This window comes from Equus przewalskii, chromosome 25, assembly GCF_037783145.1.
Source record: "Equus przewalskii isolate Varuska chromosome 25, EquPr2, whole genome shotgun sequence".
Taxonomy (NCBI): Eukaryota; Metazoa; Chordata; class Mammalia; order Perissodactyla; family Equidae; genus Equus; species Equus przewalskii.
This window is the reverse complement of record NC_091855.1, coordinates 31302586-31329956: the sequence shown is the minus strand read 5'-3', so window position 1 is coordinate 31329956 and position 27371 is coordinate 31302586. Positions and strand designations below refer to the sequence as shown.

General features: G+C 40.1%; 1 protein-coding gene across 4 annotated transcripts in view; it reads right to left on the bottom strand.

The window, feature by feature from the left end:
* GPR65 (G protein-coupled receptor 65) overlaps window positions 1-23814 on the bottom strand; it is a 101745-nt gene extending 77931 nt beyond the window's left edge. Inside the window, exons 1-2 of one of the 4 annotated variants that reach the window (XM_008521420.2) lie at window positions 23721-23814; window positions 17126-18805 (exon numbers count right to left, since the gene is read on the bottom strand). In XM_008521420.2, coding sequence (XP_008519642.2) covers window positions 17324-18346 — 1023 coding nt within the window. In that variant the 5' untranslated portion in view covers window positions 18347-18805; window positions 23721-23814 and the 3' untranslated portion in view covers window positions 17126-17323. Of the gene's footprint in view, window positions 1-17125; window positions 18806-23720 lie in introns of those variants that run through there. The other 3 variants (XM_008521421.2, XM_070593697.1, XM_070593698.1) reach the window with 3 other exon arrangements.
* Between the last annotated feature and the right edge of the window lie 3557 nt (window positions 23815-27371).

Genomic DNA, 27371 nt, shown 5'->3' with positions numbered 1-27371 from the left:
ACCTCTTACAGTAGCATATAAGAAAATAGGTTAAATTCCATATACAATTCTCAATCATTTAGCATTCTCCTACTACAGTTTTATACTTAAAAAATCCTGTGTTCTATTTTTATCATAACAGTGTATTGCAAAGCTGAACATGCAACTTCTTGACCATTTATCTCACTGATAGCCTTGAATTTTATGTGATAGCATAATAATTAGAATTTAGACTTCACAGTGACTGATAGAGAATAGCAATTTGACCTGGCTGTTCCCTTCTCAGCTGTTAAAAAGGGTCTTCAGGAGACAGCGGCAGTCTTTTCCCAGTAAAGCATCTGCAATATGTCTATGATATGTGCAGTCATGAGCCACATGATGTTTTGGTCAACGACCAACTACATATACAGTGGTGGTCCCATAAGATTAGAGGCATGGCCTAGGTGTGTAGCAGGCTATACCATCTAGGTGTGTGTAAGCACACTCTATTATGTTCGCCTATGAAATCGCCTAATGATGCATTTCTTAGAATGTATCCCTGTTGTTAAGCGATGTATGACTGTATATAAGTATCTCCTGAAGTTAGAGGAGTAACACTCCCTTTGCATCTTGACTCAAGTAAGACTACTCCTCAACAGGGATCAATCAGACTTTACTGAAAGAGAGAAAGAAAGCCAGGCTGCTAGAACAATATGGAAACTGATAGGCTATGTAGGATGGTGGTTAGGGTCACAGGCTTTGGACTCAGACATTGGGTTCACATTCTTGTTCTGCTTTTAGCCTCTCTAAGCTTCAGTCCTTTCATGTACAATGGAGATAAAATTACTTCATTAAGATTGTTGGGGGAAATTAAGTAAAGTATTGATGTAGAGTTCTCAATACATAGTATACTGGCAATGCACTCATGGCAGCTATCACTGAGTTCCCAGGAAACTGGGACAATAAGGGAATCTGATCAAAAGTCTTCCAAAGCAGAATATTAGAGAGGGGTGTGGGGTGGAGGAGCAAACGGGACTTGAGAGGGGACAAAGGGAGTGGCCATTTTTTCTACCATAAATTTTATCAAACCACAGCTTTCAATCTGGGGTTTGGAAATCTAAGCAGTCATCCTAGGACCCAGCAGTGCAGAAATAAACTGTGGTAAGCCTGGTTATATTATGGAAAACATTCTCAGTGAACTGCAGGGGGGAGATAGCAGGAAGATCCATGGCTGATGCATTACTTTTAAAGGATTTTCATAACTCACTGGGACACACAGGGATGTTTTGTGCTTTTGCCTACTCATAAATAGATAATAAGCACAGTGACTCACTTGTCAGGGAGAAAACTCGATTAGCTTTTTTTTTTTTTTTAGCAATAAGCAGAATCACAGTAAATCATTTCCTTACTGCAAGCCTGGAGTAAACTGGAGGTTAATTTGTCATTAATTCATTTCAACTTTCATATAGTAAAAAACACTGCCACAAAATGGAATGAGTCAAATGGCTTTAGAACGTTTCTTGATGTAAGAATTACAAAAAATCATGCCTATAAAGAAAACATGTATATATATACATATATATTTTTATGGTGAGGAAGATTGGCCCTGACCTAACATCTGTGGCCAATCTTCCTCTTTTTGCTTGAGGAAGATTGTTGTTGAGCTAACATTTGTGCCAATCTTCTTCTGTTTTGTATATGGGACACCTCCACAGCGTGGCTTGACGAGTGGTATGTAGGTCTGTGCCCAGAATCCAAACCTGTGAACCCTGGGCCAATGAAGCAGAGTATGTGAACCCAACTACTATGCCACCGGGCTGGCCCATGAAACATTAATATATTTTTTATGCTCACATATTAAGGTTGAGATGATCTATATAACATTAGTACTTTATCACTTTCAAATCACTTTTATATCCAATGTTTCATTTGCACTGAATAACAAATACCACTAGATGGAATAGCTGTTTAGATCTGTCAAAAAAAAAATTGCAAGCCCAAAATGGCATCATTCATGCCAAAAGCCCATGATACCAAACCTAGATTTAATGCCTGATCTGCTCACAGTTCCAATTCTCCCAGAACTGTAATCTTAATTGACTAGTCTGGAATTTTCTGGTCAAGCACCAGTAAGGTAATCTGTCACATGGGCCCTCTCCACCCCCCAGAGGAAGAAGTGGTGATCTGCGTGATAAAACCCGTGCCAGTCTCCTTCCCCAGAAAAAGAAGATGCCCTGGCCCAAAATAACCCTTTCTTTTCTTTTGCTAATGGCTCCCTTGCCCCACCCTTCTTCCTATAAAACTTTCCGTTTTGTATAATGCCTGGGTGCATCCTTCTACTTGCTAGACGGGATGCTGCCCGATTCATGAATCACTTAATAAAGCCAATTAGATCTTCAAATTTACTCAGTTAAATTTTGTTTTTTAACAGATCTTCATATTAAAGAATAGGAACCTCAGTCTTGGAGAAGTTGTCGGATTCGTTCAAGGTCATACAGCTAGTAAATGAAGGAACAAAAACTAGAACAAGTCCTGTGATCCCAAAGTGAGAAGAAGCCCCACTCCCTGCCACCGCTGTTACATATGTTCACCATCCCATGTGTTGCAGTGGATTTTTATCACAGGTGTTTAGCAGGCAAGACCATAGTATGGGAACTTAGGGGCGCATGTTCAAACGACTCATGGATATTTCCCTGATTTGGTGAAGGAATAGAGTGTACATATAACTGAGAAATTGAATTCTCATCTATTTCTTCTCCGGATCCACTCTTCATCCTTCTCCATTCAGTTTTGTGCCCTGGGAGGCTGACTTTATGAAACCACTACAAGGAGATTCCTCACCTCTGGCTTCCTGGTGCTCCATCCAGTAGGAAGCCCCTGCAGAAAACTGGAGGGAGGGAGGAGAGGAAGCTTTGGGTATCTGGCCCTCTCCCCAGCTCCCATTTTGAGACTGTGTCCCTACTAAAGGTCATAGCTTCGGTCCAGCCACCCTCTCCAGACAGTCCTCTGTGCCTCCAGGTTTGGGAACCACTCCATCCTCTTGCCCCTTCAGGGCCAGGGGTGTCAGGGCGCCCAGATGTTACTACCCCCAGGAACTGTAGCATCCCTGTGGCCCCCCTACACTCTGCCCTTGCCTTTGTAAATATGTCTTTGTTAAATTCGCCTCAGATTGTCTGAATTTGAGTGAGCCCTCTGGTGGCTGCCAGGATCCTTCCTGAAATTATCTTCCAGAATGAACAGTGTGGAAGTTCCATATTCTCTATGCAGAGAAGTCCAATTTCTCCCTCTCATAAAATTAAGTAAACTAACATCCCCTTCAAGTGAATAACACAGGGTATATGTCTGGTATGACAGGTGTATCTGGACCACACAGCCTAGAGAGATGCAGTCATAGAAACAGACTCTTTTCCTCCTTCTTTTGAAACAGCTTGTTGATTTTCCTTTGAGAAACAACCCTCTCTTCTTTCAGTCTCTGAGGTTAGGGCGTGACTGCCCTACACTCCAGGAGCAGGCGTGGTCCAGGAGAGAACTGAGAGCTGTCCATCTCTAACCACAGTGATGGGTTTAAAGTTGGGAAGAAGGGCAGAGGAACCAGAATCATGACTTTTGCCAAAAGTATTAAGAAAAGATTTCTCTTCACACTGTATTTTCTAAGCTGTGGAACATAAGCCTGGAGATGCTAGTGACTATCTTTGACGTGATATAAAAGCCAACATAGCAAAAGGTGGAACTGGAAGATTGGAAAAATGTCTACTTGAAAACATGAGCTGAGCATCTGAATTCAGTCATATCTGAAATTGCCCCTGGACACTTCTTCCCCGGGCGGATAATCTTTTCTTCCCTTAAACAGTTTGACTTGTCATCTGCGTCCAGAAGAGTCTGCAGTAAAGGAAAAACTCCTGATTTGGGAGACTTGACACTTATTTCAGACTCTGTCATTTAGGAGCTGTGTGACCTTCGGTAAATTGTTTTACCCCTCTGGGCTCAGGTTCCCTATCTATAATATGAGGATTTTGTACTAGATGTTCTTTAAATGCCTTTCCAGATCTGGATATGGAGAAGGATAAACAGTGACCAATCTTCCAACTCAGCTAGAACTAAGCGGAAAGTTATGCTTCAAATTGAGCTCCTTCTCTGTCCCCAGCATATTGAAGATAGCCGAGAGACAGCCCTGCTCTCCATCCAATAAAGGGAACTGCACAGGAGGACCATAGCCAGCCCTTGTTAGCCCATTGCTATTCCTACGAGGTCTCATCTCATCTTCCCTACTTCAGTTCAATCAACCAAGTATACCACGTAATTTTTGTGATATCCCTCTTCAAGTCTAGTCAGCTCAGCAAATGACCAAATAAATATTCAATGCCCACCATAAGTAAGATGTGGGGCTAGGTACCATGAGTATTAGTACTCTATCTTTATGTGTTTCCTGCTTGAAAAGGACTGAATTCATTTTCATCAAATGAATGCCAGAGAAACAAATGAGTTTCAAAGTAAAGAGGAAGGAAAATTTTGAAGAGTTTTAATCCTCCTCATTATCCAAACACCCATTTTTCCAGTAACCAACGACCAGGATATTGTTTCTGGGCTCTTCAGTGTAGCCCTATTTTCAGCTATTGTTTTCCAGTGGATGAAATATTAGCTCGATTAAACTAGGCTTATATAAAATGAATGTAATAACATAGTCCTGCACAATTGCCAAACGTTTGTTGAGTTGTGAGGTCACATATTTACATACTACATTTGGATGTGGGAAAGAAACTATTATCATTTTCCCTGGAAAACCCCATTCCCATGGGTGGTGGGGAAAGAACCCTTAAATTTGTACATGGAAGGTATTTCAGTCTCTGATGGCTTGAACTATCTTTTAAAGACTTGTTTAGTATCTTCTGGATAAACACTCAGTTGAATTCAAGATTCATGCTTTCTCTTAAACTCTTCTTAGATATCCACAAGATGGCGCCTTCTACAAGATGGCTCCTGGGTGGAAAGGAGAGTTTATTTGTCCTCTTTGCGGTGAGGAAAGGGTGCTGTTTACCTGCTGGTCCTGACTCTGTTCCCTGGTCCTCTCTGGCCTTTGAGAAGAAGTCCTGCCCATCCACTGGGCATCCTCCTGGCAGGAACTACTGATTCTCACAGCCAGTGTGACTTGCGGTCTGGTGGGGGTCTAGTGTTTCATCTTCTGTGCTCTTCCTGTGGTCCTCACTAGAGCCACAGATCCTCCAGGTCTCAGTTGCCTATTCTATCCCACCCTGGGTCCAGATTGTCCATCCTTCAACCCCTGACACAGGGTCATGTTTCTCTCCTGCTGTGATCCATGGTAGGCCCAATGGCCCTCTTTGCTCTTCCTTCCCCTTCCCTCTCTGGGAGCATGTGAGAGTATTTGCATACCTACCCTGCCCCACACGAGCTGACCTATTCTCAGCTATCTTTTTCGCATGAGCATGGCATACCACCATGTCTGTTTTTCTGTTCTTTGGCAGTTTTCCTATTTTGGTGCAGGAGTTCCCTGAAGATGCTTTCCTCTTTGAGCCCCAAACAGGAAATGGGCAGGAGCCCCCTCTGCTTCTGGCTTTCCTTGTTGACCTCTCTTGATTCGACCCTAGGGGGCATGTCCTCTCTCTTTCTCCAGCTTGTTCTACCTCATGGCTTCCTTCTAGAATCAGAAGGCATATCTGCTTCATCTTACTGCCCACTGGGGCATCACCAAGCAGTATCTTCTTTTGTGAATGATGGCTTTTTGATACCCCCCTCCTTTTCCTGGGCAATAAACTGGGCTTTAATGATGGAAGGGCTTCGAAAGAACATCACTTACCTGAGAAAAGAAAGTATAACCACTTAATATTTTCTAAATATTATTGCTGTTACATTTGATGAAAATTTTTCATGTATTGAAGTATATAGCATTCTGCTTTAAACCTGATTTGGCCTCAACTAAAGCAGCCTGACTTGTGGCCTGTCCAACATACATTGTACATCTGCTTTAACCATTAAAGATAAGGATGCATTAAACATTATCTCAAAGTACAAGAAAGCATTCTTTGAAGATAAGAATGCATACCTCCTTTTCCACAACACCAGTATCAGTTCTCTTCTGAAGATAAATTTCCTTTCTGGGACATCAGGGTCATGTTGATCTGCTAATCTGTCACTAAATATCTCTTAGAATATGTATCCTGGGCATGTTTGATGTATGTTCTTTGTTCTAAAAAGGTATAAAACTGTGCTGAAAACCATGCTTTTCCAGAACGCTTTGTTCCTTTGTGGAGACTGCCTTCCCGGGCTGGTCCTCAGCTTGGTTCAAGTAAAACTCACCTGCCTCTCTTATCTATAGAATAATTATTGGTTATTTCTGTTGACACATCTAGAATATGTACAACTCTCTGCTCTTTTCTAGGAAGGGAGCTGAGCACGGGCTTGAGGGAGATAAAGAGGTGAATAAAACACGGATTCTGCTCTCAAAGAGCTTTTGACCTGATGGAGGAGCACCACTGGCTGAGGCATGGCAAAAGAACCAGATGTGGCCGCACCACGGGGCCGCGAGATCAGAGAGAGGGGAAAGGCTACACTTAAAATCTGGCAGCTTTCAGTCTAATTGCTTCTTTTCAGTTCTGCAGGTTAGAAACCACAGCCAGAAACCCTACTGGTCAGTTTTTGAGTCTTGACCATGGCTTGAGGATTTCCATCTCTCAGCAAACTGCGGGTTGGGACTGGACTCGGGAGTGGGAGGGCCCCACAAATAGACTCCTTGCCTGCAGGCCGTATGCCTGTTGTATTGTCACCGTGGAGGGCCTGTACCTTTTCTCTGGTAGGTGGAAATTGACAAAGAGGGGCCTGGGAGAGGGCTGCATGATGTTAAAGCAGGAGTCCTCCAAGTGCAGCCCACCTACATCAGTGTTACTGGGGAACTTGTCAGCAATGCCACTTCTCAGGCCCTACCCCAGGCCGACTGGATCAGAATCTCTGCGAATGGGGCTATGAAGGAAAAACCCACCCAGCTTTTCCTTACTAAGTGTGTCCTGTGTGCCTCTTTTACTGCTCACACACAATACTCAACCTCTGATACTTCAGGCTACCATGTGTGGAGGTTTTCCCCTACAACAAGCAATTCTTTGCGACACCAGCTGAGTGTCCTGCACTTTAACTCAGTTCTGACACTCTCTACCTGGAGATAGCGTCTGATCCCACAGGTTGACGACTCAGTTCCACAAGACTGCCCCTCCTTGCTTCAGATGCCAATTGCAAGTAGCAGGTCCCCAAGTGACCCCTCACTTCTGTCTCATTTGGCTACAAATTGAGGGTCCCCATAAGCTGTTGTCAGGTTCCATTAATTTGCTAGAGTGGCTCACAGAATTCAGGGAAACACAGACTTATGTTTACCAGTTTATTAAAGGATGTGACAAAGGACACAGACGAACAGCCAGATGAAGAGATACACAGGGCAAGGTCTAGCAGGGCCCTGAGTGCAGGATCTTCTGTCCTCGTGGAGTTGGGGTACGACACCCTCCTGATACATGAATGTGTTCACCCACCTGGAAGCTCCTGAACCCCGTACTTTGGGGATTTTTATGGAGGCTTCTTCACAGGCATAATCAATCATTAATTCCATTTTCAGGCCCTCTTCCTTCTCAAGAGAATAGGGCGGAGGGCTGAAAATTCCAAGCTTCTAATTGCAGTTTGTTCTTTCTGGTGACCAGCCCCCATCCAGTCAACCAGTCACCTCACTAAAACAAAAGACACGCCTATCAGCAAGGAAATTACAAATGGTTTCAGGAGCTCTGTGTCAGAAACAGTGACAGAGACCAAATATATATTTCTTATTATAAGTCACAGTATCACAGAGGCCCAGCACTGTGTGTTTTTCTTTCTTTCTTTTTTTGTGGTGCAGAAGATTGGCCCTGAGCTAATATCTGTTGCCAATCTTCCTTTTTGCTTGAGGAACATTGTTGCTGAGCTAACATCTGTGCCAATCTTCCTCTATTTTGTATGTGGGATGCTCCCACAGCATGGCTTGATGAGTGGTGTGTAAGTGCACACCTGGGATCTGAACCTATGAACCCCAGGCCACTGAAACAGGGCATGCAAACCCAACCACTACATCACAGGACCACCCCCTGCCCCCTCACCAGCACTCTGTTTTAACAAGTCCTCCAGGTGATTCTGCTGCATGTGAAAGTCTGAGAACCATTGCTCCAGACTCTGAAACGGTACAACTCAACCCCTGGACCAGGGCTTAGCAGCATTCGCATTACCTGGGAATTTGTTAGAAATACACTATTTCAGTGTCCACACCTGATTTATTGACTAAAAATCTTTTAAATCAAGATTCCCAGATGATTCTTATAACCATTAAAGTTTGAGAACCATTGCACTAGCGATGGGACCTATAGTCAGCCTGGCTTGTAGGTCACAGGGAGACAGGATTATTTTACAGAAAGATATGTTTTCTTCTCTCTCTGTTCCAGTGGCCACCTCCAGTGAAAGGTTGGACATCTGAGAGGCAATGATCACCCTCTGACTCAATTGTGGACACACAAAAAATTGCTTTATTTCTTGTTACTGGTCTGTTCTTCCTCCTGAGTCACCAACCTGCTGGGGAGCGGGGTCCATAAAATGATTTCACTTGTGAATGAAAGATATCTCTGCCTCTTCCTGCTTAAACTGTCTCATCGGGTTAACTCAGCTACTTTGGGGCAAATGCTCAACGTTTCAGATATATTCCATCTGTCCTAGCTCCTCCTATGGTGGCTCTGGGGTGGGAGAGGCTTACACGACCTTGTGGCAGGGGAGAGGCAAGGTTAAGCTGCTCACATGACATTCTGTGTGTGGACGGAAATAACTAATAACCATTCTATAGATAAGAGAGATAGGTGAGTTTTACTTGAACCAAGCTGAGGACCAGCCCGGGAAGGCAGTCTCCACAAAGGAAGAAGGGGTTCTGGAGAAGCATGGTTTTCAGCACAGTTTTATACCTTTTTAGAACAAAGAACATACATCAAACATGCCCAGGATACATGTTCTAAGAGATATTTAGTTACAGATTAGCAGATCAACATGAGCCTGATCTCCCAGAAAGGAAACTTATCTTCAAAGGGGAACTGATACTGGTGTTGTAGAAAAGGAAGTATGCATTCTTATCTTCAAAGAATGCTTTCTTGTACTTTGAGATAATGTTTAATGCATCCTTATCTTTAATGGTTAAAGCAGATGTACAATGTATGTTTGACAGACCACAAGTCAGCCTGCTTTTGAGGCCAAATCAGCTTTAAACCAGAGTGGCGACCCCATATACCTCAATATATGAAAATTTCTTATCATATGCAAATCCAAAAAAGGTGTGTCTTCCTTAAGATAGTTTCCTTCCAGTGTTGCAAAATTGTCACGCTGATTTTGTTAGAACACTTTGTTGCCGTATGCTCTAAAACTGCCATGACAAATGTGCAAATCTCTGATGTCTGTGAAATGCATGGTGCTCCATAGACATGGATTTCTTGTGCAATGCTCAACTTGCACAACTGTATGTTAGACTCTATTTTTGTACCATATTGATGTATATCAGGAGAAGTATGGGGTCTCTCCCAGAGGTTTGCAGCCACCTGCAGGCACCGCAGATTACTAGCACTGACTATTCTCCTCCACCTACTCTGGAAGATTCTACAGCCCCCCTCAGGCCCTGTAAAATCTTCAGGTTCTAGCGGGTTCAACATTTTGTCTCTAATTTCCTCATTCTAATTCGAATTCTTTCTTGCCTCCTCCTCGCAGTCCACTGGGGTCAGATGGGCAGGCTTTTCCCATTTTCTTGCGTAACAGGAGCTTCATTTACATCATAACTGAGTTCTCACTTCCCTTGGCTTACAGAAAACTCCAAGTTCACATCATCCATCACCCTTGACATGAAATGGCAACCTAAGGAGTTTTTAAAATTCTTTTCTTTCTCCATAATGTCTGGCTTTTGAGACTCTGCTCCACTAGTGACTCACAAATAATAGTGACTTCCTTTTTTATTTTTTAGCTAAAACTCAGTCTTTTCTTGAAGTGTGAAAACACACGGCTTCAGTGGACGGGTCTTCAGGGCGGCAGTATTTTCTAGATGTGAATATATCAGGAAAGCTCTCACAAAAATCGTATTATTTTACCTTTCTCTTGTGAGGCCTTATCGAAGACTGTAAAAAGAAGCCCAAAGACTCCAATGTCTTGAGTTTTTCCTAACAATTCCCTCATTCGAGAGTCTTGGTAGGCATTTTCTGAGTCCCAGGAGGTAGCAGGAAAGAGTTTAAGCAGCTATTTTGTTACCGTTTAATAATAAGGATTGCTAACTTCACGAACTAGAGATATCCTCACTGCCTTCTCCATCATGCCTCTTCAGCCTCTTTAACAATCTAGAGTCTGAAACTTGCATCACTCTCACTTCCATGTTCCACATTCCATTAGGACGCTTTGGGGTTCAAGAAAGAAAAAAAATCTGACTCAGACTGCTTAAAGAATGAGGAAGTTTATTTGGTTCACGTAGCTGCACTGTGTGGAAACTCATCATGTCATAGGACCCAACTCCAGTGCTCTTTGATTCCCTGAGCTCTCCTTTCTTCCACGTGTTGGCTATTTCATGAGCACAAATGGCCACAGAGATTCCAGGCTTCTCTTCTGCATATCACATCATCCAGAGCAAAGGAAAGAGCCTTTGTCTCAGCATTCCAAGCAGGTTAGGTCACACGACCACCACTGAACCAATCATTGTTCCAGGAGACTGGACTGCTTTGATTGGCTAATGTAGCTACTGTATGTTCCACTCCTGAAACCAAGGACCTCATGGATTTTGAAGGGAATGTCTACCTGATGCACAGGAATCTGAGTCATTAACTGGGCTTATCAATGAGCCTTGTGTTCCAGGATAGTGAGGGAGGCAGCAAAGAACCACTGAGCTTCAGAGGGCTGCTGAAAGCTTAGATAATGTCACTGTCATTGGCGATTGGTAGAGACTAGAAATCAAAGTACCCCCCTCCATTTTCTTAGCATCATGTAAACCTCCCTGATTCTGGCATGAACCTGAAAGAGAAGGACAGCCCAGTAAGGACTGAGATAGAATTTCCTAGAGCTTGGTGGTATGTGGGCTCGGAGTTACAATTAAGTTGACTTAGAGAAAAGGCAGGAATATTTTTTATAGCACTGAATCAGTGAACAGAGACTCATGCCGTCGTATAGTCTGCAACAAAATTAAGTCAGTTTATGAAGATTTTACTAAAAATTTATGGAAAGAACATCCTAAAAAAATTTCTCATGAGTTAGAAATGATAGATGGAAATCATTATAATTCCTGTTATTACCAAATTAAGATGAATAAAATGTCATTGATAGTGTCTGTTTCTACTGTTTTACCTTAACAAATATAAAATATATTCATAAAGGCTTTCCTGAATGGAAATTCTTTCTCCTTAATCTTATTTTCCCATAGAAGCTTGAAAATTTCCAACTGAAAATACAAATAGTCCCAAGGACTTCAAAAACTGAACTGTGAAGTTAAGACAAAGTATGAAATTGCACCATTCTTAGTTCATTACATGAGTTAACTTATTATTTCTTCACTCAACAAACAATTCTGATTACCAGTGAGAACATGGTTAACATTAGTCCTTTTAGGGACCAGAACAAGATTTGTAGATTTGTAGACTTGTAGAGCAAGAAGGAGAATCTCTGCTTATGCCAGATCCTGCTTTGCCTTGGCAATCCTTTCACCCAAAGATAACCGGACAAGTGAGAAATGCATTAGGTTTTCCCGTCCTGCAGTCCTTTTGAACACAGGATGTCATACTCTCCCTTCTTGGGGGACCTGCCAGAGAAACACTAAAGGCATTGCCCTGAAGATTCAAAACAGCCTTCCTTAGCATCAGCGAGTGTCACTTCCATGAGTAGGAGACTGGCACGAAAGAGGATAATTTTTGGTTATATGTATTTTTAAAAAACACTAATAAAGCCTAATAGAGCTGGCACGCATTATGTGCACACTCTAAGGGGTCACAGGATACCTTTGTGTGGCTTTTCCACAGAGGCACTTTTTAGTCCATTATTGCAATCCTTTGATTTGATCCATTTAACTGTCAAAAGAAATTAGGGTTTCCAGGTTAATCCCTAAGTGTCAATAGTCTTGGACCAAGACCAGAAATTTTATGATAATTTTGAAAAAGATTCTTTCAGAAGGATGTGTACAACTTCAATCACATATCCAAGAAGGGTGAATGAAACGCTGAGAACCGAAGTTAGTATTTTTCATAGCATTGGCCAGTCAAGTCATTGTAGGGCAAGATTTCTTGATTGTATTTAATTTGAAATAAGTTGAGCACACATTTCCTAGATAACACAATTTATATTTTTATTCTGAAGCTTGCACTGAACAATGATTTGGGGCCTTCCCTAGCTCATTCTTTTATGGGCTTGCTTTTTGAACACCTCATTGTGACATTATTTGAGGAATCACAACCTATTTTTCAAATGTGTAAAAAGCCACTGGTGTTTCATAAAGGGTTTAGGAAAATTATAGGAAGAAGAAAAATAGATTACAGGCCATTGTATGTTTAATGATATGCAAATGCTGTTAAATTATAGCATGATTGTATCACTGTTCTTTGGGGAAGAACAGATTTAATTCAAAGTAGCATATGTAACATTTTAGAGCTGAGATCTAATAATAATAAATTAGAAATTAAAAATCACGCATGTTTGAATTACATCTTGACTTTCATAGATAATAACTTCAACATAGTAGACAAGACTGAAAATGGCTTATAGCTTAATGTTTTATGTTTCTATTTATGTGAAAAGTGGCCAGTATTTTCTTATATGAGTAAGGAAACTAAATAAGGACAAGTCATCAATGTTATAGCCACAATTCTGTAGGAATTGCACAGTTTAGCCTATGTTCTCTTACATGTGGACTGACCAGTTTTAACCAGCTGAAAAAAAAATACTGGAATGGCACAAAGTTTAAACCAAGTGAAATTATCTGATGATTACTGAACTTTCCAGAAAGCAAAGAGATAAATGATGCAAACTGAATATCAGCATTTTCCTCCATTCATTTCCAATTCATAGGTGATATTTCTTGTTTCTTGGATAGAAAAACGTCGCTCTAAGCTACCCTTTGCTCTTCGGGAGTGGCAGCTAGCCATGAACTACAAGGCTCTGAATAGAACGTGCTCGACCCCTAGTGGTCACAGACAGAGAGCCTTGTGTGATTTTTCTTGGCCAGAAACAAATGATGGAGTAAGAAAAGGATCTCTGGAGGAGAAGAGGAATCTTAACTCCCACATCACTTCCCTCTCACCCACATTTGACCCGATTTTGCCGTTGTCAGCTTATTTCTGCAAACAAGTGGCATTCAGCTAATGCAGCTAAATAACATGAACTTAATCACGCTCTGCTCCATCTTTACGCTGTATGAAATGTCAAAGAACAAAAGAAATAACAGAGGTCAAAAAAAATTTCTTTTGACTTGAATCGAATCAGCTGTTTAAACAAAGAACAAAAGAGGACATTCCTGCTTTCCTTTAAACTTCTGTTATTTTCCCTCAAAGGTGTCTATCCAGATGTAAATAAAACATCTCAGTCAGTAATGGATTTTTCCAGAACAGTAAAGCAATGAAAAAAACACACAGACAAGTTTTCTTACCACAGCTTGCTTGGCAGCCACTTCTGGCTGGAGGAGGATGAAGGGAGGAGGGGTAGGGAGGCAGAATCTTAGCAACGTCCCCCTGGCTGCTCATTTTTAGTAAACAAGAAAATGACAACACCCACATGGTGCATTATTTCAGAAGTTAAGGAGATAACATGTGTTCTACAGGTTGATATTAGATGTCCTACAAAACAGTACAAGCACGTGCTATAACAGCCCAGGGATTTTTTTATTTGTTTGTTGTTGTGAGATGGGGCAGGTTGTTTGTGTGTGTCTATGAATACGTGTTATTTGTGTGTGGGGATGTCAGTTGGAGAAATAGCCTTCTGATTCACGGCAGGGTCACCCGATGGACCTTGACAAAGAAGTCTATTATCACAGAGGCCTTCCTGGGTCAGGGTTTTATAGTAGCTGTTGCATTTCCATAGAAATCTGTGGATGGGTTTAGCCAGAAAAGAATAGGGGCCTCACGCATAAATGACAGAATGATGACAGTGATGAAGGGGCAAAAAAAGCCCAGGGCAAGATAAAAGTGTTAGAAAAAGAAATGCCTATATGCTATGTTTCACAAATTCTATTTTAGAATCCATATGTCTAATTAAAAATAAATAAATCAAGTTCACAAAGTCAATAGAGGCAATTAGTAAATAATTATTTATTTTCTCATAACATTAAAGAATGGAAATATTATGTCTTGGGGAAAATTTTTAGCTTAAATTGAAAAGGGAAGAAAGAATAAATCAGGTTGGGGATGCAGATTAGCTCAGGATGCTCCTGGGGAGATGAGGCTGTATAATTTGAACCAAATGAGGTGGTTATTTTTGATGGTTAGTTTTTTAATTTCTCCTTTACCCAAAAGGCTTCCCCAGACGAGGTAGGGAAAATGGAGGTTTTAAAAACCTGTTCTCAGTCCCTTTACTGGCTTATCCAAGATATCTAATAGAGTTCATTAAAATAGAAAATAACATTCTGAATAAGGAAATGAAAAGTCAAAAATTTACACAATTTAAAAATGGATATTTACCTGTCTGTTTATGGTGATGTCCATACCGTGTGTCTCCTAGAATTGTGCGCTCCTAGAATCAGGCACTAATGAGAATGTGCCACAGAACCAGGAGCAATGAAGTCCTAGAGTTACCTTAATGGATGTGTTTGACCATCTGGAAGAAGTACCCACAGCAGCGGTGTGCTGGAGCCAGCTCCTACCAGCTTGCATTGCTACATTCCTATCCTCAGTGTGTCTCCAGGGACCGTTCTGTCTCTTGGCTGGCTGTCCAAGTAAAGAGGAGAATAGCTACTAATAATGAACATTTAGAAATCTCATCACAGTTTACAAAGTGCTTTAACATCTACTTGTTAAAAGCACAGGGTACTATTGTCTCTGCAGTTTACAGAAACTGAGCCTTAGGGAGAACACGAAAATTTCTTGAGGTCAAACAGCTCATAAGTGGTTATCCGTGGTGTTCCACTCCAGGTCTGCCTACAGAAAAGTCCCAGGCAATGATAGCTACAAGGTTTTATTCTTTCCAGAAGTACTTTCGGTTTAACAAGGATCATTAATCAGGAACCTCAAAAGCCTTTCAAAACTAGAGAATTAACTGTGCAATGTTGGGATTGTAGATTACCTGAGACCATGTCGAGAGTACTTTGCCCCGAATCAAATGAGCAGCCTCCCAACACGGATTCTCCATGATTGGCCCTGCTCTGAGGGGGAAGGATGGTCGCTTGAAGCTTTCGGCAGCCTGGTTCATTTTGGAACTTACCTCACAACATCCTAAATCAATGATTTTGCTGTTAATTGTTAAATAGAACATTCTTCTCAAGGGTGCCACAAATTTGTCTTTGCCAAATCTCTTCATACACCAACCGAGGTAAAATCCGAATCAGTTCTCTGTAACAGACCAGTTTAATTACCATCTATATGGTTTACTACATTTCCAGAGGGATTAGTTATGAAAGAACTCTCCTTTTTCCCTTATTCTGATCTAAATCCAGTGACTATCCTGAACAACTCTTCATGCTTATATGTCTTTTGCATCCCTAAAGAAAGAAATGGTAGGAATATTTTTAAAAAACCCAAACCCATAAAGAAGCAAAAACTAGTCTGGAGGGAAGTCAGGATTTTGGGTTCCAGGTCTGGTCCTGCCTGCCTCCAGCTAACTGTGTGATGTTGGACACACACTTACCCTGCATCTGAGTTTCCAGATGTGGGCAAAATTGTTTCTGGATCTTTCACTTTTACAAGTAGTCAACTCACAGGCTGCCAAAAATTGATCAATAATCAATCAAACAGCCCAAACTATTTTGGGTACTCTTCATTTTTATGGTATATCTTTAGCCTTTAAGCATATGTAAGTGTGTCTCAGAGTGTCCAGACAGAATCTATTGATTCTCTGAAAACTTTATGACCAGAAAAATGCAAAGAACAGAGAATGCACATATGGCCTCAAAGCAAGGTGGTTTTCTATTGTGTACTCAAACTGTCATGGAAAACTAACGGAAAATGTAGTCAGTTTGTACACTCACAGATTTTTCAGTGTGTGTCTAGAAATTCATTATGGAAAGGATATTAGTATTTCCTGCTATCAGGATTTTTGTTTTCTAATGTGAGGGCACCAGGTAGTACCAAGACATCTGCAATCTGATCATTTTGAAGGGGAGTAAAAGGAACAGATAGATAGGAAAGAGAAGGGAGAGAAGGAGGAAGGAAGGAGAGTAGGATAAAAAAAATCTTAAAAAATACTTCTGTCAGGAAAAATATTTATCTAATATCTACTTAAAACTAGGCAGAGTAATTTCCATGCGAAAATATAAACATGAAAGAATATATTATAACAAGAGTCTCTAAATATTCTAAGTCCAAAAAGAAGTCTCTGAATGTAAGATTTAATGTCATAAATGTCTTTTTTTTGGTCTATAATATGTCTTTTTGTTTAGAAATTAAACTGCTGGTAATTTCAATTATGTTGGACTGAACCTCAAATTTAAAAAAATCAAAATTAAACAAAAATACTGTGATTGGAAAGAAAGTAAAGAAGGTTTCTGAGTAGCTGAAAGAACTTTCACAAAACTCATGTGCTTTATGTCATGGAAGAGGCCTTCAGACTCTCACTCAGAGACAATTTACTTTGTCAAGAAGGCTTACAACTCAGTGACTAGGTTTCCAAACTGATGTGAGCTTCATAAGGCTTCATGAGACCAATTTTTCTGTAACCCCTGGACTTAACACAAAACCTAGTACATAGAGAGGCCTCAATAAATATTTGTTGGCAATGAGAAGGTCAGAAGCAGTATTTAGCTGTTGGGGTGGTCGGAGACAGGGCCCCACAGTTGGGAGAAGTGATAGCTGACCATCTGAAATCCATAGAAAGAGTGAGACAAATCATAAAAACCAGACATGAAGGTCACTGATTTCAAGAAACACTGTCCCATACATCTTACCAACCTCTGAGGGATCATAGCACAGACACAAAAACAATTGCCATCGACAATAATGCTCCCAAGTCATTAGGAAAATATGAAATTTTATTTAGTACTCACTTAGTAAAAGTCAGGGAGCAATACAGTGCGTTTTTAAGATATTTCCACTGGAGAGGATTAAAATATTCACTCAGATGGAACACAGTCTTCTCCTATGTTAGATTTCCTTTTCAAAACGTAATCTTGGTGATACAGTATTGTAAACCTTAAAAAAATTCCGTGGTTTTATTCCAGAATGTCTAATTCTACAGTATCTTTTGTAGACATAGACGGTATGCGTTTTCTTTGTCTTTGTGATGTGTTGAGCCTCCCAGTACAGAATTTTAGTACATTCCACATATCAGATCTTCCTGTTTCAGTCACAAAACAGTACAGAATTGGATCCGCAACACAATTTAAGCTTGTTAAAGCAACCGTGATTCTATACATCTTATACGACTGCTTCCCAGACTTGTGGTCAAATAGATTGTTGTCTAAGTTCGCATTCCGCTCTAGAATGCAGCGAATCAGCAACATCACATGAAAGGGAGTAAAACACAAGATAAAAGTCAATGTGATACTAACAAGTAGTTTTATGATTCTCTTCTTTTCACTGTCTTCCGTGGCTCGATTATGCTGCACAGCTTGGTAGACCTTCAGGTTGCAAACCATTATGATGACCAGAGGTACGGCATAGCATGCACACGTCCTAAACAAGCTGAGTTTGATTTGCCATTTTTCCAAGGGGTATTTGTCATAGCATAAAGTGAAATTAGACTTTTCGGCATCACAGTATTCGATAGTCGTTTCATCTTCCCAGAGAATGACAGCATTGAAGATGGTTTCCAAGATCCAGACGAATAGGCTGACCATGAATGCAAATCTTCTTGTTTTTAGGAAAAAGAACTTCAAAGGGTAGACGACTGCTAAGTACCGATCGACAGCAATGCAGGTGAGGAATGCTGTGCTGCTGTAGAAGTTCATGTACGTGAAGAAGGCACTCACTTTGCACAAGGCAGGAGAGAAAGTCCAGTTGTCTTTATTCCAAGTATAATCAATCCATAGAGGGAGAGTTAATGTATACAGCAGATCTGACAGTGATAAACTGAAGAGGTAAATTCCCAATTCATTTTCCTTTTTTACTTGCAGAAAAGACACACAGAGAGATCCAATATTGGCTGGAATGCTGACTATGACCACAATGACGTAGACAATCGGAAACAAATAGTGATCCAGGTCATGCTGTTCTTCAATACATGTGCTGTTCATCTTTTCTTTTTAAGGTAGCAATTACATCTGTTCTTAGAGGATAAATAGCAAAGTAAGTCTTGCCTCGTTGTAGTTTGTTTTCAACATTCAATTCTCTTTTACTAAGATTTATTCCATTTTTCTTTGTTTTCAAAAGTTCTTATTAATTCATCAATGCTTTTAAAGGGTGGGTGTAGATCAATTTTCACACAGATATCGATGGTTGGAAGTCAGAATCCAGGCTCCTGGCTGTTAGCTAAAGTGGTCAGTCGATTTTAATGAGCTGAAGTCCATGCGCTCATTGTCACAGAATGCTGATGATGTCCCTCCGAGGAATGACCACGTTATCCCTCAGCTTTCATAGAGTGCTGTCGCCACTTTGCTTCTCTTCATGAAACCCAGAGGAGATTAGTGCAAACATGAATACATAAGGCTTTATTTTTACAGAGATTGACATCTCTTTTTAAAATGCCCTCGTTTCTGTAATAAAAGATGAACTAGAATAGTTTAGATGTTTAAATGATACATCACGGTTTTGAAACAGTCTTTTTTAATTTCATTTATTGAAGATGCCCCAAATGCATTAAATTACAATGAAGCTGTTTGAAAAGGGAAAATTACCCAATTGACTTCAGTAAGTGAAACCGAGCTGAGATATTTTACCTCTTTCAAATAAGAATTATCCAAGGGATGCTAGATTAGAGGGAATTCTATTTCTCATAGGCTATGATCTAAGAACACAAAACTAAAGTTGAAAAGTCATTATAGGAGCTAATAAAAAAGGTCGTAAATTCACTGATTTGTTGGTAATCAGTAAATGCTTTTGAGTGTATGATACAGTGAACAGCTACATGATTTCAAGTTTTTAATTACATATACAATCAAGGTATAAGGCACTTTCAAAATCGGCTGATTAGCCGTGAAAACATTGTCACAAGAAATTTAATGAAGTATTTTAAAATATAGCAGCTTGCTGAACCTTCATAAATGATTCTGTTTTCCTTTGCTTCTTTTGTTGCTAATTCATTTTGCCTATCTCATTTCTATTTTCCACCTAAGTAGTGGCACCAAAAGATTCGTACAAGTCTTCTAGCTATAATAGCAATTCTAATTCTAGAAAATGACTTGTGGATGATCATTTCTGCAAATTAGATATAATATAACCCCACATTTTCTAGAGGACAACACTTTTATGTGCTCTATTACACTACATGGGCTTCAAATAAACTTGCATTTTTTTTTTCCCTAAGATTGGCACCTGAGCTAACAACTGTTGCCAATCTTTTTTTTTCTTCTTCCCCTGGAAACTCCCTAGTACGTAGTTGTATATTCTAGTTGTGAATGCCTCTGGCTGTGCTATGTGGGACGCCGCCTCAGTGTGGCCTGATGAGCCGAGCTATATCCGCGCCCAGGATTCAAACCGGTGAAACCCTGGGCCGCTGGAGCAGAACGTGCGAACTTAACCACTCAGGCACCAGGCCGGTCCTCTAAACTTGAAAAATTATCATGTCACATCACGTTCTCACACTCAGTGACAATGTGTTGTTATGTTTCCATATATCTGTCAACATGTTTTCTTTAAAAGGTTAAAAGTGTTTCTTTTTGATAAGTTATAATGGGTAATGTAACAGTTTTATTAAGACAAGCTTTTATTTTTCCTGCACTCGATTTTAGAAACAGATGGCTAAAAGGAGCAAATATCCTGCTACTACACTAAAAGAAGACAATCTCCCAGTTCTTAGAGGCACGAGGCTGAATTTTGAAGAGTCTGTTGTTTAGTTCAGGAATCCGCTGTGGATTGTTTTAAAGTTGCAATTAATTATCTTTTCACCACTTATGAAGAAGATGTAAATTACACGGGCTGTGAGATTGAGATAGAAAGATGTACATAACTATCTCAATGGATGTGTGTGTATATATCTCAAGACAAGTAAGACGAACCATCATGCATTTCTTTTCCTTCTGTCTGCATTGTTGCAAACAACAATATAGAGTGCTATATTAGACATTTAATTGCTAAGAAAAAAAAAAAGAAATCAGGTGGTGGTTGCCTTTGGGGAGGGGCTGGGTACTGACAGGAAGAGGACACTGGGAGCACTTCTGAGAAGTCGATTCTGTTCTGTTTCTTGAAATGAGTGTCGATTCCACAAACAAGTTCAGATTGTAAAAACTTATCAAGCAGTACAATTAGGATATGTACACTTTTCTGAATGTACGTCACATTGTGGTTAAAAAGTGGAATCAAAAGGCCATATGGGGGCTGGCCCCATGGTCAAGTGGTTAAGTTTGCACGCTCTGCTTCAGGGGCTCAGGGTTTTGCTGGCTGGGATCCTGGGCGCGGACCTAGCACTGCTTGTCAGGCCACACTGAGGCGTCGTCCCACATAGCAGAGCCAGAAGGACCTACAACTAGAATACACAACTATGCACTGGTGGGGCTTTGGGGAGAAGAAGAAGAAGAAGACTGGCAACAGATGTTACCGCAGGTGCCAACATAAAAAAAAAGGCCATATAGGATGGGATGTAAAGAGCCTAGACCACCAACCAACATCTGTTTTGCCTGCAGATGGAGCAAATATGCCTTCCTAAGAAATGACGTGATTTGACTTTTTTCTTCTTATATAAAAAGTAATTCATAAAAACAAAATGATACAAAAAATAAATAATTTAAATAACATGAAAAGGAATCCACAAAAAATAAAGGTTTGCTATATGAAACAATAAATATTCTAGGCACCTGGAAGAAGTAAACACAAATAGTCCCTTGAGGAAAGCTCCTCAATCTAAGCTTCAAAGAATTCTCACAGATAGAGTTCTAACAAACATGGGCTCGTTAAAACACACACATCCGCACACACATGCATACACACTGAAATTAGCCACTATGTGTGAGATTCAGCAAAAACAAGAGAGAAGAGTACCGGAGCCACAAAAGCTTTAGAGATAAAATTGATAGATCACATAACACAAAGCATAACCATATTTAATGTTTAAAGAAGTAAAAGCAGGAATATGAAGGCATGAGTATGGAGCAAGAGACTACAAAAGATGACCAGGCATAATTTTAAAAAGTTTGCAATAGACCTTCTAGAAATAAAAAATATAATAATTTAAATTTTAAAATCAACACAGGGACTAACCTCGGATTAGCTCCAGCTGAGAGGGGAATTAGTATGTTACAAGATAGAACTAAAGAAATAACACAAAATTATCAGAGTGCGAAAGAGACAGGAAAATACCGAAGAGACGTAGAGGATAAAGTGAAAAGGTCAGCCTGTGTGTAACTGAAACTCTTTAAGGACAGAAGGGAGAAAATAGGGATGAGGCAATGTTTGAAAAGATAATGACTGACAGCTAACTAGAATTGATGAAGGACACGGAATCCTCAGATTTATGAAGCCCAGCAAATCCCAAATAGGATTAAAAACACACAAAGGTAGAAATTTACACTTTGACATACTACAGTCAAGCTGCAGATCACCAAAGATTACGAAAAAAAAGAGCCAAAGAGAATAGATGGGCTACCTACAAAGTAAGAAATTTAGACTGACAAAAGACTTCTCGATGCAATAATATTCGAAAACAGAAGACAGCAGATTGATATTTCCAAACTACTAAGAAAATATTTGTCATCCTATATATACCCAAGAGAACTAAATTTCAAAACCAGAGCAAAAATAAGGACATTTCCAAATAAACTACCATCAAGAAAGTTCCCTTCAACTTCATTAAACAAACTTCAAAAAGATATAAGTGAAGAAGAAAAATGACACTGAAAAAAGTCTGAGATGCATGAAGGATTGAATAAGCTACAGAGGATGGAACTCTGATGGGTGCATGACATCACGTCCATTACTAGGCTCCTGTGTCTTGGGGAGGATACCTGAACCATGAAAATATCCTTTCTGGGGACCAGGACTAAAAGAGCCAAGTGATGGGAAATGGGTGCCCCTTCCTCCCTTATCCATATTAATTAATAAGTATACATATTTTCTCTTGAAAATATAAGATGAATAAAATGGAAAAAAATGATTTTAGGGGGATCTATAAAGTTCTCAATGGGATAAACTTCTTTCTCTGTAAAAATGTTTCCTGCCTTGATTAAAACAACCACAAGATTGAATGGTTGGATTCAGATACTGAGGTGTCTTCTCTGTTGGGCAACAGAGACAGTGGTTGTGCAGGCTTGTGGTTGTGTGTGTGGGCTCTGGAAACTGCTTGAAATGTTCTCAATAGCCCTTGGGGTATTTGTGACCATGTGGATTTCTTTACTTCTCTAAGTTTCAGTTTCCACTGATGTGAGATAGCACCCACTTCATAGAGTTGTTGTGAGGATTAAATGAGATGACACATGAAGCAAAGAACCTTGCTTCAGCCTTCATATACATTAGTTAATATTGTTTTAATGACAATACCCCTAGTCTGTAGCTGTCTGTAGCTGTCCTTCATGCTGTTCCTTCTATTTCCTAAAAGGAGGTCATCTTTGGCCATCTACCCAGAGCATAGCAGGGAAGTCAGAGGCACCCAGAGTGTGATTTGTACAGCAACATTTCACATATGATAGCAAGCTCTGCAGATAATAGTTAAATTAATTTGTGTGAATCTGAGATTTTAATTGAATACATAGTTCTTATTATTCATACGTCCTTTCAGATATTATTTTGACTACTTTAATCAAATTGTTTTGAGAACCAGTGCTGAGAAGTTTGGATAAATTTTTCACTTTGATTTTAATTTTTGCCAAATGCCAAAAGAAAATAATCCACAGTACATTAAAATAGATCTATTCTTAACCAGCTCCTAAAAGGGTACAAATCACTGAGGACAATGATCAAAAGATAAAATATTTTCCTACAGTGGTACGGGAAACGTTTGCCTTTATTTGTCAATTTAATAGCTACTTGTTAAGACTCTACTGGGTGTCAGACACCGTGATTGTCACTTATTAGGAATTATTAATTCTTATTAATACTGGAAATATTATTTCCAAACTTCACAATATTTCTGACCGTATAAAAAGTATCATGAGAGGATACTGTCTTGATGAGGAAATGATGCCATACAGCTCTAGAGCCAGGAGCTGGTAGATTTCTTCCAAACCATTTAAATCAGTTTGCCAATATACTGTTCCTGAAGAGGACATTGAGTATAAACATTCTTCTTTTGTATTTCAATAGTTTTACCCGACTATTTCTAAATGTAAATTTTGACGTCCCTTTACCACTGTTCAAAGTAGAGGAAACCACGTGTCGTCTTCATTTCTCTCTATAATAATGCTTTGCACTGCCACATTTATACAGCCTAAACTAGATAAAATGTTGCAAACATTACTGACAATCATGAAAAATATGTTATCTACTTAAAAATCCTATTTTATTTTTTAATCTTATACTTACCCATGTTTCTTGGGGTGACGATTTTGTCGACTGAGGAGCTGGAAAAAACTGCTGGCACCAAGAAGAGAAACCAACACTGTTGAGGGCACAGGAAATTGCACTCATAGTTTATCATAAACCAAAGAGGAAGCAGCATGTTAACAAGAAGGATGTACATTATCCAAGTTTGAACAAAAGAAGTCTCTTAAATATTTTAAAAGATGTTCTCATTTGTTTACTGTAGTATAGTTTTTATAACTCTCTTTTCTCTTTGCATCTTAATTATAATTGTATTCTATTATATGTGCTTTAAATAATAGAATGTGTACTAGAATTCCATTTAGTACACTCAGTTCATTATATGTGCTTTATTTAATAGAATGTTTACTAGTATTTCGTTTCACTCACTCATTCATTTGTTCCGTCAACACATATACCTATTATAGTCTTAGGGCACTGTGCTGGGAGATATGTAGGACCTGGATATAGCCCATAAGGAGCTTATTACCTAGTGAAGGAGAAGGGCATGTTCAGTAATAGCCATAATACAATGGCAAAAATGGATAAGTACTCCAAGAGAGGTACAAAAAAGATAGGATGAGTCATTGGACGAGTGAGATAGGAAAGGACATTGTAGATGGACTCAGAGTGGTCAACTTCCTTGGAGAAAAACAGCAAGGGAGAAGGGAGGTTGTGTGTATAATAAACATGTTTCATTGCTTAATGGCAATGATAATGGAGCTAAGGTAGCCAACTTTTAGGAAGTCTTTTTTTCCCAAGGGACCAACGGCATTAGCTATACAGTATTTTATTGCAGAACCATTTTCTCTTTTGATTCTTCTCTTAGAATAGAGGGTAGAGATTGACAAAACCTAGTTGAACTAAACTGGCTTAGGCAAATCAATAATTTTTGAAACTTGAAAATTTATTTGAGGAAGACATGAATTGTTTTTTTTTTGAAGAAGAAGATTAGCCTTGAGCTGACATTGGCTGCCAATCCTCCTCTTTTTGCTGAGAGAGACTGGTCCTGAGCTAACATCCGTGCCCACCTTCCTCTACTTTATACGTGGGAAGCCTGCCACAGCATGGCTTGCCAAATGGTGCCATGTTTGCACCTGGAATCTGAACTGGTGAACCCCGGGCCACCGAAGCAGAACGTGGGCAATTAACTGCTGTGCCACCGGGCTGCCCCGAGACATGAATTGTTATAATGAAAACTCATGTAGTACTTCAACATGTTGACAGTTGTTGCCAAATCTATAAGTAGTTTAATATGAAGTGAAATTAGCTCTTAGAACTGAAAAAGTCAGAGATCACTTTTGAATCTTGCCTCATAAACTTTTATTACAAATGAAGGGGAGAATATTAATTTATAAGGACAGAATCAATTTGGAACGGAACAATTTAATTTAATTTTAAAAAATGTAATCAGGACAATTTGAGTCTGTTTTTATAAAAGGTCATTGGAAGTTGCTGTTGGTAGGGTTTTTTTTCTTCCCAGAGACAGAAAAGATGATCTTGTGATATAATCATGACTTTTAATCTTGGGATTATTTAGGATGCAACAGGAATGTAAAGGTTTTCAATATTTCCTTTGTGGGTCTTTCACTGAGAATAATGAAAGTAATAACTTACATTTATAAAGTACATGAAAGCTTGTAATTTAACATACAGTAACTTAAAAATTCAGAATCCCTTATATTTTTACTGAAATAAAAAGAATTTAAGTATAATGTGGAAAGTTAATAATAAAACCCTTAAGACTTTACAAAAATGAAAGTAATGATTTCACTTTAGTTGTGACTCTAATCCGAAATTCTCATTTTTGCTTGGTGTCGCACATCCCCTTACCTGTGGCCTCCATACATGGGCATTTCATGATTCTCACAATCTCTTATTTTACCTAAATAGATTGTACTTCTTCTTTTACAGAAAGAGTATTTTCATATCCATATCTTATATTTGTGGATTTTGCTCTTCAAAAAAAAAAAAAACGATGTTGTTAAGAAACACAAAAAACAGAACAGGGGCTGGCACCATGGTTGAGTGGTTAAGTTCGTGGCCTCCAATTTGGTGGCCCAGTGTTTCACTGATTTGGCTCCTGGGCACGGACATGGCACTGCTCATCAGGCCGTGCTGAGGCGGCATCCCACACAGCACAACCAGCAGGACCTACAACTAGAATATACAACTATGTATTGGGGGCTTTGGGAAGAAGAAGAAGAAGAAGAAGAAAAGATTGGCAACAGATGTTAGCTCAGGTGCCAATCTTTAAAAAAAAAAAAGAAAAGAAAAGAAACACAAAAACACAATTAAACTTTCACTTCTGGTTAAATAGGGGAAAAACCACGGCTGACCTATGCTAAAACCTTGCCGGTTCTACACAATAAGACATTTAACAACTTTTAATAAATTTCCTTCTTATTTAGTCCAGAATATTTGGCAATACTGCATGTTCAACCACAGGGCTGTCTAATGAACAGTTGGAGATTTCAGAGCCTTGAGTCTCTGTGCCATTTTAACAACTCCAAGCTGAGAAAAAGCCAATTACCAGTTACTCAAAGCACTGCCTTTAGGGGGTTGACGTTCATGGTGTGTCAGTTATCTAGTCTTCTGAGGCCACGAAATGGACACCCAATACTGGCCAGTGGGAGCACATTTGAGCCACCCACGAGGAAAAGGGGAAGAGAATGTGGATGTGCCCGGTCCCAACTTCTCCATGCAGACAATGCAAGAAGCCTAATCTGCTGATGAAGAGTCTTTTGCAAGGCCACGTGGTCCATTTGGTGCAATTTCACTAGGTAAAGCATGAACTAAACAGGGCAGGGTATGTTCTGAAATACTGATATCTTTTCCCAGCCCTATTTCCTGGTACCTCAGTCCTACACCCACACACTCACTTAGCCATTTTGCATTTTTTGCCTCAGAGAAGGAATTCTCAGCAGAAAAGAAGGGAGAGCAGTGTGGGGAAGAAGACAATCCTAGGTTTTGAGTTTCAAAAGATTTGGGCAACTCAGGAGGATGGAAAGGGCTGAGGCACAGACAATAGGCTTGGGAGAATGCCTGTTAAGATAAAGCAAAGCTTCCCACCCCCAAAAACAGAAAAAGATTTTTCTTGCCAGCTAGGGGTTGGGCTTCGGGTTGAGAGAGAAGAAATCATGAGAGCTTAGATATGATGGCCTCCGACAGGGACCCTGCATTGTGACTGCTTGCACCCCTCCCCAGCAATCTCTGAAATGGAGGTGGGGCAATAGATACCCTAGTGGAGTTGCGTGATCTGGGGAGAAGAGTGGACCTGTGTCTCATATCCAGCGTGAAGTCCAGACAGGTGGCGAGACTCAAGAGCACGTGTGAGAGAGTCTTAAGACAGCCTCGCCAAGCTCCCCATGCCTAGCACAGCAAAGGCAGAGTAGAATAATTTCTAGAAGGCCATGACGGGCACACAGAAGTGATAGAAGGCCTCAACCCACCTCATGGTACTTCCAGTGGCCCAGTGTGTCACAGAAGCAGCCTTGTAGCCATGGAGGGACAACTCATGTGGGTCCTCCTTGGGCTGAGTACTGAAGACCAGAAGGGAATCAGGGCATCTCAGGGCGGCGGGGGGGGGGAGGGGGGCGACAGGATGGATAGAAGGCAGCCTTGAGAACCAGGGGTTGAGCTGCTGCCCTCCAG